Source organism: Glycine soja, chromosome 9 (assembly GCF_004193775.1).
Source record: "Glycine soja cultivar W05 chromosome 9, ASM419377v2, whole genome shotgun sequence".
Classification (NCBI taxonomy): domain Eukaryota; kingdom Viridiplantae; phylum Streptophyta; class Magnoliopsida; order Fabales; family Fabaceae; genus Glycine; species Glycine soja.
This window is the reverse complement of record NC_041010.1, coordinates 7,115,043-7,127,682: the sequence shown is the minus strand read 5'-3', so window position 1 is coordinate 7,127,682 and position 12,640 is coordinate 7,115,043. Positions and strand designations below refer to the sequence as shown.

General features: G+C 35.1%; 2 protein-coding genes across 5 annotated transcripts; one reads left to right on the top strand and one right to left on the bottom strand.

The window, feature by feature from the left end:
- Window positions 1–1,217: 1,217 nt before the first annotated feature.
- On the top strand, window positions 1,218–6,254 carry LOC114366940 (protein LAZ1 homolog 2-like). 4 transcript variants are annotated; one of them, XM_028323982.1, is made up of 10 exons: window positions 1,218–1,306; window positions 1,868–2,087; window positions 2,494–2,550; window positions 3,467–3,575; window positions 3,975–4,159; window positions 4,236–4,324; window positions 4,514–4,763; window positions 5,126–5,359; window positions 5,476–5,714; window positions 6,167–6,254. In XM_028323982.1, the coding sequence occupies exons 2-9, from the start codon at window positions 1,938–1,940 to the stop codon at window positions 5,710–5,712; spliced, it is 1,311 nt and encodes a 436-aa protein (XP_028179783.1). In that variant the 5' UTR covers window positions 1,218–1,306; window positions 1,868–1,937; the 3' UTR covers window positions 5,713–5,714; window positions 6,167–6,254. The 4 variants fall into 4 exon arrangements, with proteins under 4 accessions (XP_028179783.1, XP_028179781.1, XP_028179784.1 ...); XM_028323980.1 differs by lacking the exon at window positions 6,167–6,254 and having other exon boundaries at window positions 5,476–5,891; XM_028323981.1 differs by lacking the exon at window positions 6,167–6,254 and having other exon boundaries at window positions 1,305–1,365; window positions 5,476–5,891.
- Window positions 6,044–12,437, bottom strand: LOC114366939. The gene is made up of 13 exons (XM_028323979.1): window positions 11,873–12,437; window positions 10,523–10,675; window positions 10,160–10,372; window positions 9,981–10,076; window positions 9,771–9,887; window positions 9,408–9,677; window positions 8,887–9,043; window positions 8,630–8,707; window positions 8,105–8,205; window positions 7,593–7,763; window positions 7,023–7,097; window positions 6,769–6,873; window positions 6,044–6,497 (listed from the first exon to the last, which is right to left on the bottom strand). The coding sequence occupies exons 1-13, from the start codon at window positions 12,266–12,268 to the stop codon at window positions 6,150–6,152; spliced, it is 2,280 nt and encodes a 759-aa protein (XP_028179780.1). The 5' UTR covers window positions 12,269–12,437; the 3' UTR covers window positions 6,044–6,149.
- Between the last annotated feature and the right edge of the window lie 203 nt (window positions 12,438–12,640).

The following is a 12,640-nucleotide window of genomic DNA, read 5'->3' as shown; positions in this document are numbered from 1 at the left end:
TTCGCATCAGAACACCAATTAGTTCATCAAACACACTCAATCCGCGATTAAACATGAAAACATAATTAAACTTCATAAACACTCCGAAATAACCCAAAAATTGATCCTCTAGGGATCCCTACACATGTTCATTCTAACCCCCAAGCATGAGTAACTCATCTCTTATCTCGATGTAGTCACTCAAACATTCTCTGTTAACAAGTGTGGCGTCTCTGATGCTCTCTAGAACTTTTCATCTGATTGCTTTGTTAGGGTTCTTATGGTCAGAAGAAGAAGAAAGGAATAGAATGTGTTTTCTAAAAGTTGTTCTAGGTTAACATTTGGCTTGGCTTATAGGAAAATTATGACCTATTTACTTTTACTTATTTATTTATTTATTTATTACTTTATTCTAAAAGTTACTGCTGTTACAAATCTCAAACTCACGTTTCTCATGTATAAAACATGAAAGGGTGGCTTCCAAAAAAAAAAATCAAAGGGTGGTTAGTGAAATGAAAAATAACAATTAGAGTGTTTTTTTTTAAGGTTTAAAAGAAGGAATATCCAATATAATAAAAGCAAATCATAGGAGTGATTATTGTAATTTACTCATTAGAAAATGTAAAAATTATATGAATCTCGTAGCATTGTTCAAAAGTGAAAGAATGAGCTTACTTATGTGGAGAGGGAAAACTTTGGCTAAAACTTCATGTACTTTCACTATTTGTTTTTTGCACTTTTCATTATGTTTTGAAAATTTTATTGCGAAATATAATTTTTCACTTTCCATTATATTATGAAAAGTTTATTACATTTTGGAATCAACTTTCCAGAATGCGAAAGTGCAGTAAGCAATAGTTGCGGTGCACGAAACAACACCCGAAAACTTTTATCTGTTGGGCTTATTGAGCCCAGTATAAGTGAGTCGGCCTCAAACAGCACTTCAAGAGAGAAAAACATAGGTTGAACAAATATTTATTTAACTTAAAAATTGTATAATTTAAAAAATGAAAGAACATTGATTATATATTTTTGAATTATACTAGTAACCGTTAAGAAAACAAATTAAAATTGAAGGGAACAAAAATGTGGGATCCGTTTGTTAGACATGGCATGGATTTCACGATGAAGCTACACACGTGTCCTTTTGTAAAGTGACATAGCAAAACGTGTCAGTTCGTTGCCCAAACGTGTAAAGATCCCTTGTTAGATATGGCATGGATATGCATGGTTGTTACTTGTTTTGTTGCACTTACAACACTTTGTGAAGAGGTTTCGAGTTTGGCTTTATTGGGACACATGGTTGCCTCAGTAACATTTTCAATAGGTTGGTTAGTTGTTTCTTTTTCTGACTCGTTTAGCTTCATGGATTCCCTTCTTTATGTGGTAACTGATTCTTTATTCGTGTTTTTTTTTATTGCGTTAATTGAACTCCATTTGTTACACTCAGCATGAGCTTCAAATTTGCTCATTTATATTAGCAGAGTATAAATGTAAAATATTCCTTTTGTATAATGTTATCCCCGTGTGTTTCCTTAGCACAATGGTATTGATAAATGAGATTCATGAAGTGGCATTGACTTAATTAATTCTAATAAAGATGATCGATGGAGTTATTGATGAATGATAGTAAATGCAGATACTTAACCTTTGAATGGTTTCTATTAAGAACTTGAACCTTAATCATGTATTTTTTTTAACCACAAATGTTAATCTGTTAGAATGATAGTTTTTGTTTGCAGAGCGGATCGAATCCATGACCTTTCCCCTCTTCCCTTCTCCTTTAATCATTCAAGCCACCTTATATCCCGCCCTACTCATGTATCTTGTATTTATGAATGTTACATTTTGCATGCTTTGGTGTGATCATGGTCATTGACACCAATAGGACAAGCTACCATACATGCCTCTTGACTTGCAAAAATTCTGAAGTGCTTGGAGAGAAAGATGCATGAGGAATGGCATCAAATCACTTCTCAAACTTTGAAGGAACATACAAGAATCTTCGCCCACCTGCTCTCATAATTGCGGGGTGTTCTGTGCTTGTAGCTCTAGTGCTCTCCATTCTTCTCATTCTGCAACATCTTCGATCATATACCAATCCTGCAGTGAGTTATTTTTCTCATAGCTATTGAATCACTGAAGTTGCTTTTTTTTTAATTTTTTTTCTCTTGGCCTTTTTATATGCCATGAGGTGTTAGTGAGTTCTATGGTTCTTGGTCATTGAAATTTTATTCAATGAAATAGCTATTGAATCACTGAAGTTGTTTTTTTTCTCTTGGCCTTTTATATGCCATGAAAGTGAGTTCTATGGTTCTTGGTCATTAAAATTTTATTCAATGTAGTGCCTTCAATTATCACTTCTGCTTGTCTGGGAAGAAGAAAAAGAAAAGTAGAAAATAACACATTATGCGCTTTCACATATTCAAGTTGCAATGCAACCTTTCTAGCTTGAATGAAATATTTAAGGAGTTAGGAATAACTTCGGCTAACCCGAAATTGGTTTACATTCAGGAGCAGAAGTGGATTGTTGCTGTTATTTCAATGGTCCCTATCTATGCTATCGAGTCTGTAAGATTCTATTACTCTAAAACACATTCCTGACTTCTTTTTGGCATGGTTGGATTAGTCATTTGAAGGAACAACTACATCTAGTCTTGGATTGTTTTAAGGTTGTATTAGGATACAAGCAATTGGTAATAGACTGATAGGCCTTTCCAATTGTCCTAGAGTTTTTTCCCCCTTGGATTTCCATAAGGGGATCATGGAATTCACCAAATTGTGTTTTTCCTAGGCTGGTAGAATTTGGCTTTGCTTTTGCATCAACCACGACCACTACCCTTACAAGGCAGTTTTAAGGGTGGAACCTGAGGTAGCCTTGGCAGAGGAAATAGTTAATAGGTGTATGGAGGTTATTTTAAGCCAAAAAAGACTATGCCCTGACAGTGTAAAAAGGTTTACAGTATCATCCAATCACAACTCACCATTTACGGTAAATTTGTTAACTTTTACCAGATTATCTTAAAAGTCACGGAAATGGTGATTTGTGATTAGATAACAGTGTGTGTGGGGGGGGGGGGGGGGGGGGGTATATATGTCAGCGGTGAAATTCTCTTGAAATCAGAGATTCAGATGACACAGATCTATGATAACTAGTTAACTACAATTCCTATATTCTTCAAGAAATATGAACTATTTACAGTCCAAAAAGGGAGGGGGGAAAAGTTTAGGAAACCACCTAGATTGCAAACTTTTAGGCTCATGGTTTACTTTTGTGCCTCTATAGCCATGCAATTGCATGATAAATTGCATTGGTGCATGCTCTCATCTTTTCAATCCGTGTTACATCTCCCTTGTTAAACTAAGTGAAAAGCATATTTCATGATGATGTCTTGATCTAATTTCTACATCTAAAGAGTGTTATAAAGTAGCTACACAACATCAACATAACTCAGAGCTTTTGTTTTCTCTCTCCCTGTCATTCCAGATTATTTCTTTGTGGAATCCGAGATTATCTCTAGCATGTGACATTTTAAGAAACTACTATGAAGCCTTTGCTCTGTATTCTTTTGGCAGATACCTGATTGCTTGTCTTGGTAAGTTACAGTAACCTCAATGCATTAAGAATATTGCTAGGGATGCATTAATATCATGCATATCTAGTCTTCTTCTCAGCTAAAATTGGCTATTTGTGAAATTCAGGAAGTAAAAATAGAAGTTGCATGTGTTATATATGCTACTGAAAGCCGTTCTGTGGAACTGGAAATAAAAAAGGTTTTTAGAAACACTTCTGCTTCTCAAGTCAATATGCTGTGCCAGTGTTACTTCAGACACCTCATCTTAAATTTCTATAGCATTTTTTGGCTCATATTCTCTCTTTGTTTTACTGGGCATGCAATCCTGTTTTAGAGAAGACCACATATCATGATACATTGATACTCAATGCCATAACTATGAAAATATTTCACTTTATTTTTTCAAATACAATCTGCCAGGTGGTGAAGGAAAGGTTGTAGAAGTACTTGAAGATGAATCTGCAGAACAACTAAGTAAATCCTTGTTGGATGGTTCAGATGAGAATCACGGCATAGAAAATAGATCATTTTGGAACTTCTTTTGGTATCCATCCAAGCTTGGAAAAGATCTTCTCACAACAGAAAAATTTGGTCTTGTTCAATATGTAAGTCACTGAAGTTTCCCTAAATGTGTTCATTTTAGTTCTAAACTGACACTAATGTCACTTAGATATAGAGCAGATGATCCTGAAGACTGTTTGTGCATTGTTAGCATTTATATTGGAATTGGCTGGTGTTTATGGTGATGGGGAATTCAAGTGGTACTACGGGTATGTTTTTCATACAAAGGTGGAATCCAAGATCAGTTTTATCATTGTCTCACATCATAAACTGATATATCCCTCGTATGTTTTGACCATGCATTTTTCTTTTCTGTGAAATTGTACACACTGATTAATATTAAGCAAAGGAGTCTTTAACTTTGATCAACAATAAACATGGTCTTCCACATTTTGCAGGTATCCATATATAGCAGTGGTATTGAACTTCAGCCAGATGTGGGCATTATACTGCCTTGTTCAGTTTTATAATGTTACTCATGAGAGACTTCAACCAATAAAACCACTTGCAAAGTTCATCAGCTTCAAGGCCATTGTGTTTGCTACTTGGTGGCAAGGTGTAGGTATTGCAGTTTTGTGTACATTTGGAGTACTACCCAATGAAGGAAAATTTCAAACGGGACTGCAAGATTTCTTAATTTCCATAGAGGTAGTTCCTCAATATACTAAATCATTGCGGTCTGTTTACCTAACACTGACAAAAGGGATTGTGATCCATTTTGTTAGCTCTTAGAACTTTGTTAGGTTTATCTCCATTTTCTGCGTGCAATCCTGGAAAAATGTTATGAGTGAATGAAAAATCAGGGTTGACTCTTTTCAATATACTTGTTTTAGGGTGAAAGGTTTAAGCCTAGATGTATAGAAGTGAATATTTGGGTTACTGAATTCTACGAACCATTGCAACCCCAAATTTCTTTTACTTATCAGAAAATAGTCCTAAATTAACACACCTTAAAATATTTTTCAATACCTTTTTCATCCAAGACTACTTTCATGTCCATGGTAATGCAGATGGCCATTGCAGGTGTTGCTCATGTGTTTGTATTTTCTGCAAAACCATATCATTTTCTTCCTCCTCCTGCATATGGAAAAGTCTCAAAGGAAACAATAGAAGCAGCCTTGGAGATAGATGAAGGGAACAAACAGAAATCAGCTGTGCTTAAAGAGAAAATAACTCAAGTTGAGGCTCCAACAACTAGTGTCACAGAGAGCGTCCAGGATATTGTTGTGGAAGGTGGTCAACGAGTAAGTTCATTTCATAATAAAAACATAAGGTGTATTAATTATCATATCACTGTTAACCCCATCCTATCCATCATGCTTAATGAGAATCATTAATTTTGTATATCAACAAAAATCAGGTTGTCAAGGATGTTGTACTAACAATAAATCAAGCAATAGGGCCTGTGGAAAAGGGAGTGACAAGAATTCAAGAAACCTTCCATCACAAAACGGTCGTTTCATCGGATGATGATGATGATGATGATGATGATGATGATGATGATGATGATGATGATGATGATGATGATGATGAAGAAGAAGAAGAAGAAGAAGAAGAAGAAGATATACAGGTTGAGAAAGATGTCGCAAAATCTTAGCGGTAATGGAAATGAAATTGCAATGGTGTACTTCACGAGTGTTAGGACTTGCTAGAATAGATAGTATAAATATTATTTCTCGGGTAATTAACAAAAAGATTAAATGACAATAGATTTCCTTTCAATTTGTTTATTTTAAACAGTAAATATCCTTTGAGATAGTGTGTCTATTCTTCACGTAAAATAAGCATAGAGTACTGCAGTATTTGCAGAAAGTTGTTTCTTTTCTGAAGTAAAACATTGAAAATTGACTTTCTATTGCAAAATTAACCATGCCAGACTATATACTCTAGGAAATTTTAGACTACCCAATTATGGCAAGAAAATGAACTATAAAACAAAACTGATGACTCAAGCATATACATTTCCAAAATGACAACCCAGTAAACAGAAATTTCTATGTAGTATACAACAACCATACAACATATGTTGACGTTTCAGTTTTCATTTCCAGAACAACATATATCTGCACAACAGTTGATGCAGCTGAAGCATCCTAAGCCAACACAAAGTTGAGTAAATGCAATTGCACATTGGTTGTTTATCCGGGTAAAGGCCTGGATGCAGCACATGCAACAGCAGTAATTGCAGCAGGTGCCACAACAATTTGTGGCAGCCTTAACAAAGATTTCAGCCCCATCAGGCCCTTTTGTTTCTTCAGATCCTGGTTGAATGTTTTCAGCAGTTGCAGTTAAGTTGCCAAATCCTATACCTAGGGGAGGGAGCAAAATAACTCTCTGCTCTTGTTCTTTTGCTCCACTCTGAGGATTGCTCTTTTTTGACACCTTTTGCCATGATTTAGAAGAAAGGAAGTGAGAGATTTTATCTATTTTAATAGAACTATGTAACTATGTAAAACCACAATAGAAAATTGAATTATAAGCATTCAATTAAAACAGGCAAACCAACCGACTAAACTTTAGTTTTTCTGTCATGTTAAGATACATCTAATACAGAAAGGAATAAATTTCAAAGTGTGAAATGACAAAAAATAGGTTTACATAAAATAAGATCTATTTTATTAGGAAAAAGAACCTCAAAACTTTTGATACATACTTTCTTTCCATCTGATTCCTTGGCTTTCTTTCGAAGATCAATCTCAAGAATTGTCATACTCGTGTACTCCGATGTAAAGCCAGTTTGTAAACTTAGTTTGGCAACCTGCCAATTTAAACGATGTGACACAAGAAAAAAATATTAGAGAAAAGAATTGGCCGAATATCGAATAGAGGAACCATGACAATTTAGATGAAATTTCAATTCATGCATTTGAGTACGTGGAGTGGTGGCACAGAAAGCTAATAACAAACCATTTGTTCTAATTTTTCATCTTTTGAGAGCCATGCTTGAGCAGTAAGATACTCTATTTGATCTCTTGCACAAATCTGTTGAAAGAAAAGGCAGTGCAGCAGAATAACAGTTAACAGTAAAGGAAACGAAACGAAACAAAATAACAAAAATTGTGTATATTTATTAGGAGGAGGGTAACTGCAAGAGTAAGATGAAGCAAACCATACTTTTGGTATATGCACAGTTGCACACCATAGAAAGATAAAGAAGGCTATGGTTCTTTTATGTAGCCACAGAAAATCACAAGGATGGGACGAAAAAAAGGGAATTACGATTAGTTTCTCCCAATTCAATAGATCATATATAAATAGTAAAATGCAACTCATATATTACTCTCTGCTTCATGAAATAACAGATCCTTCAAAGTTCAAAGAGGATTGCAGAGTAACAAATAGATTCCAAGCAACCATAAACAACATGTGGAACATCCTCTCAAGAAATTTTAGACATAATTTAATTAGGGAGGGGGGGGGGGTTGGGGACAAACAAACTTGAATAGTAAATAAGCAAGGTAGTGCAGAGAACATTACCCTTTGTACAGGTATGCCCTTAGCCTCTTGAATCTTCAGATCTATCACAAAATTACTGAAATCAGGCAAGACACCTTTAATTTCAAGATCTTTGGGAAAACTTCCCTTATATCTTCCACATAAAAGCAATGGACCATCTGAGGAAAGATCTGGAATGTGAGAGGGGCACACCTATCACAAGATATTGCAAATAATGCCATTAGAGGAAACCACAAGTTCAAAGGAAGAGTGAGATTAAAAAAATGCAACATATAATAGCACACATGTTACAGAAACTTAATTGCCATAGTTGACACAGGACATGTGAATCCCATCATGGCAACACTTATAAGTCTTAACTCTAATATTTCTCTAAAGATATAAACAGGCAAAAAGAAACATGAAGAAAAATGCAAGTATCCCCAAAGGCATCAAGAAACAAGAAAGGTAGTTAATGTAAAGGAAAAAGCAAAACATGGGTGACACTTTTATTTCCCTTCTATCTAGCCAACGAGTACCAGTAAAATGCTTACCTCAACTTCATCCACATCATTGAATATGTCCATTGTGATATTTGCAAGAACAAGAGATGAAGCTTTGTCAAACAATTTCAGCATCTGAGGCTCGATCAAATCTGACAATAAATAATTCAAAGAGGTCATAATGCCACTGAAATAACTTGTCTTGTCTAACACCAAAAGTAATTTTGAAAAGGGTGACAAAAATGCTATCTCAATTCAAATCTGTTCTACATATTTATGCATCTCTTGCAAGATAAACATTGTGAAACTTATATGCAAAACCAGTGTAGGGCCTCTTATTTTTATGGCTAGTCAACCCAATCAAGTGCTCCAAATAGAATGCATAGTATAATAGTATATGCAACCAACATTTAGATAATACAATTTCTTGTTAAGTTGTTAGGTGTACGTTCATTGACATGGTTCAAAGATCAGGTTTTCACTAGAATCCAACATCGCCAATAGGCTCAAAATAATAAAAAAATGATAAACAATGATAATGATATTTACTTTTTGAAGTTAAAATTCAGAACTTGCCTACATCCAATGCTGCAACATGTTGGCCCCGACCAATCATAGAAAGCATCCGCAAGAAATAATGATTGCAGAATGAACCTGGGATTGAATGAGGTTTTACTATGAACATTAGGAAATAAACTAATAGCAAAAATTTCACAATTAATGAAAAAGCATAAGAATCTTTATGTAATAATGTTAAAATTTTAATTGGAAAAGAATGTAATAATGTTAAAATTCCAATCCAGGCTTGAAATACTGGAAAGAAGAAATCGTACCTATGCCAAAAGTGTAAATTCGGGGGGATATTGACTCTCCATTGGTCATATGATTCTTCATCATATCACAAATTTGTCTCTCATCTTCAACAGTTCCATCTGTAACTAGGAAAATAATTGGAACTGAACTTTGAGCATCAGATAGCATCTCTATTGCCTGAAAGAAAAAACAGTAAAAATATACAAATATACAATACAACTCTATCCAATGACAGTGAACAGAAAAGAACTATGATGCCCATCAACAATCTTAAAAGCTAGTCTGAGGGTACACAAAGATGAGATTAAAAAACAAACAATTTGGTTCTACATGCATCAAGTTGAGCATATATTGATTCCTTTGTTCAGTACACAGTACATTACACTTCGGTTCAGTGATTTTCTCGATGAATGATAAAGATTAGAACCAAAACATTTACTTGTTACTAACAAGACACTAAAGAAAAATTGATAAATAATGTCAAAATAAACATAAAATTCAGCTCAAGGAAAAAGAAAATTTTGTATGAATATTGAGTTACCGTGTTTAAGGGATGCAAAATATTTGTATCACCCCCTGCAATAAAATTCATGTTAATCCACTCGATGGCCCTTTCAACAGCATCCTTTGAAGCCAATTCCATTGATTTTGAAAATTGATATATCTCTCCATTGAATGCTATAATACTAAATGAATCATGAGGATTGAGCTTAGAGAGAGCAGCCGATAGTGCATTCTTTGTATGATCGATTAGCTTTCCCCGCATGCTTCCACTTATGTCAATCACGAACACGATGTCCTTTCTGAATATCTAGACATTGTAGGACCAGCAATGTGAACAAAAAATTTTTACAAAATCATATGTAAAATGCACAGATACAAAATCTTCAGATATTGTACCAACCTTCCTACCCTGAAGATTTCCAGGAGAAAGGTACATGCAGAACATCTCTCGTTGATCAAAATCATCCACCGATGGAGATTCCAAAAGAACACCACCACTTATATGACTTGAAGAATCCTGAATTTACACAACATGCGTAAGAGCAGCTTTCAAAAACTGAAGCTACAAATAAGAATGACATTAAAATTTAAAAGTGGCATTGAGTCTTACAGGCACAGCATATGAAAAGCTGAAATCAGTTTTTGACCATGAGAGAACATCTGACTCATACGAGAAACCCATACTCCCAGCATTATGCCTCACTTTCTGTTCAGTCAGGGAATAGAATCACATCACATTGCTAATTGGTTGTGCACAAATATACCACAAGAATTGAACCAAATATGAACCTTCAGGGGATGACTCATTGTCTTGCATAGAATCTCACTTCCAGTTATAGCATTCATAATTATTTCTATCTTTTCTTTTTTTTCCATTTTCTTCCCAACAGGGTTGACAAAATCTGGAAAGTTAAACGGCACATTCAAGCAGAACACATCATTGCTGTATAGTATCTTCTGGTACCAACTAATTTTAACAGATAAATTGGAACCTCCATCGATCTGTTACAAGCATAACAAGCAACTTCAGAACAAGATAATCAAACATTATGGACCTAGAAATCAACAACCTTCAGAATACACAGACTATAATATTTTTTTTTATTGTCAAATGTTAGTTTGTTAGAATGTTACATAGAATATAATATTTACCTGTGGTATACGCAAAGTAAACAAATTCAGCCCGACAAAGCCTCCATCTTGAGCTCGGATCATATTCTCCTTACCATTGTTGTCTTTCATATCAACTAGCTGAGTAGAATAAGACTTCCTATGAACGCTAACCTCCACACCTAGAATTGAACCCTGTTAGCCAAATGGTATCAGAACACAAAATCTGCAACTTCTTTAAAACATTCAAACGCAACAGAGTTTGGGAGTCATTATGGCAACCTTACATATAGGCCAGTTTTCAAAACATTTATTCGTGGATAATTCCACATTAAATTGTATAAAAATATATTTAATATACACAAACAACTGATAATGGATTTGGAACGCCAGAAATTCTTCTAGCCTAGGCTTCTTATTCAAACTATAAAGCATGGTGGTGAGTGTTTGTATACTTGATTTTGGGTAATATTGATTTTGCAAAATTTATTTTGATAAGTTTGAAAATTCTCACCACCATTTTGACTTGATTTTGGGTAATTTATTTTGCAAATTCTCACCACCAGTTATATGCTTGGAGTCTTTTATTTTAAAAGCCAGAAGCAAGTTCACATAAAAACTAGTAGAAAATTCTCAACTACATGCAAATTTTGTTTCCTTTAAGTCAAAAGGAGGTTTTAGGGACATAATCACCTTTGGTTGAGAACAAGTAAACATGATTTATTTTTTTATTTTAATTTTGATAAAATGTGAATGTAAATACTTTTACATTATTATTAACTAATTAGAAATCACTTTTGATATATCCCTTAAAGTTTATTTTCTATGCACTATTAGTGTAAAAAATTTCACATTGTCAACAAAGCAAAAACTTACTATATGTAATTAGATGTTAGTATAAAATTCTTTTACATTATTAATTTATAAACTAATTATTATAAAAATTAACACCGATATCTTATAGAAGTGATGTCTTATAGAAATTCAATGATACTTACTCTCCAAATGCAAGGGTTTTGGTATTGTTATTAAGAAGCTCTTTCTCCCTCTCTCTTGGGTGTGTCCAAACTTTTTGAGCTATTGATAAAAAAAAATTATACGAAAATCCTAACATTTCTAAGGATATAAAAAACTATACCAAATTTTTGTTTGGTCATTTAACAATTGCCAAAAAAAAATCAGCCAGAAAAGTTTTGTAATCAAAACACTTTCAATTTGCTGCGACTAAAACTTGCAAATTTGACCTATCCGGTAAACAAAAACAATAAAGTACTTATATGTACGAGAGATCGTTCCACTAAAAAAAACTAACTAACCTTCATGAGAACCAAATTAATAATTAGACCTAATAAAAATAGTATCAATTAATTTTTTTTTAATTCGAGGATGCACCTGAGGTGGCACGGGCAGGGCAACGATGCAATCGCAGGTGCGGCTGCCGGAGACGCAGTGGAGTCTCCACGAGCCGGAGACGGTGACGAACGCGACGGCATTGACGTAGCAATGTGCTTGAAGGTGAACATTTCCAATCATGTGGAGGGGAATGAGCGCCGGGGGGTCACACTGTCCATGCACGTAGGGCTGGTAGCTGGGAACGTCGGGGTTGTCGACAATGGCAGGGTCGTGAATGACGGCGTAGAGCATGGGCGCCGTGGGGAGGCAGGCGGTGTGGGACTTTGACATGCTCGGCGGCGGCTTCGGCGGCGACACGGCCCTGTCGTTGCCGAAGTATATGCGCTTGGAGAGCCGCAGCCCCTCCTCCACGGACTTGGAGAATTCCTCCGCCATTGTTGAGATTAAAGAAGAAGAAGAAGAAGATTTGGATTGGAGGAGGGAGACATGGGAATGGTGGAGATTCCCTCTCAAACCTACCTGCACCCTCTCTCACGCTGGTGACTTTCGTTTCATTTTTGTCGCCAAAAGGGGTAAAAATAGATACGCCCTCAACGGGCCACGAGCCACGAGCCACGTCGTCGTTTTCGTTATATTATCAAGTGCGCACTTCTGAATGCAACGGAACTAATAATATTACGTCAACTTTCAATTATGTCTATTGTGATGTGATTCGTTGGAACTTGCGTAAGTGTGATCATTTTTTCTCTTATTTTCTCTGTTTAATTAGGTTTTTCTTTTAATTTATTATATACGTTTAATTTGATC

Bases quoted from the DNA above. Each gene is read 5' to 3' on its own strand.
- LOC114366940 (XM_028323982.1), top strand. From the start codon at position 1,938: ATGGCATCAAATCACTTCTCAAACTTTGAAGGAACATACAAGAATCTT. The intron at 4,160-4,235 runs GTAAGTCACTGA...GATATAGAGCAG, and splicing joins AATTTGGTCTTGTTCAATAT to ATGATCCTGAAGACTGTTTG. The intron at 4,764-5,125 runs GTAGTTCCTCAA...ATGGTAATGCAG, and splicing joins ATTTCTTAATTTCCATAGAG to ATGGCCATTGCAGGTGTTGC.
- LOC114366939 (XM_028323979.1), bottom strand. From the start codon at position 12,268: ATGGCGGAGGAATTCTCCAAGTCCGTGGAGGAGGGGCTGCGGCTCTCC. The intron at 9,888-9,980 runs GTAAGACTCAAT...GTGTAAATTCAG, and splicing joins GCTTTTCATATGCTGTGCCT to GATTCTTCAAGTCATATAAG. The intron at 9,044-9,407 runs GTAACTCAATAT...TTTTTCTTTCAG, and splicing joins TTTTGCATCCCTTAAACACG to GCAATAGAGATGCTATCTGA.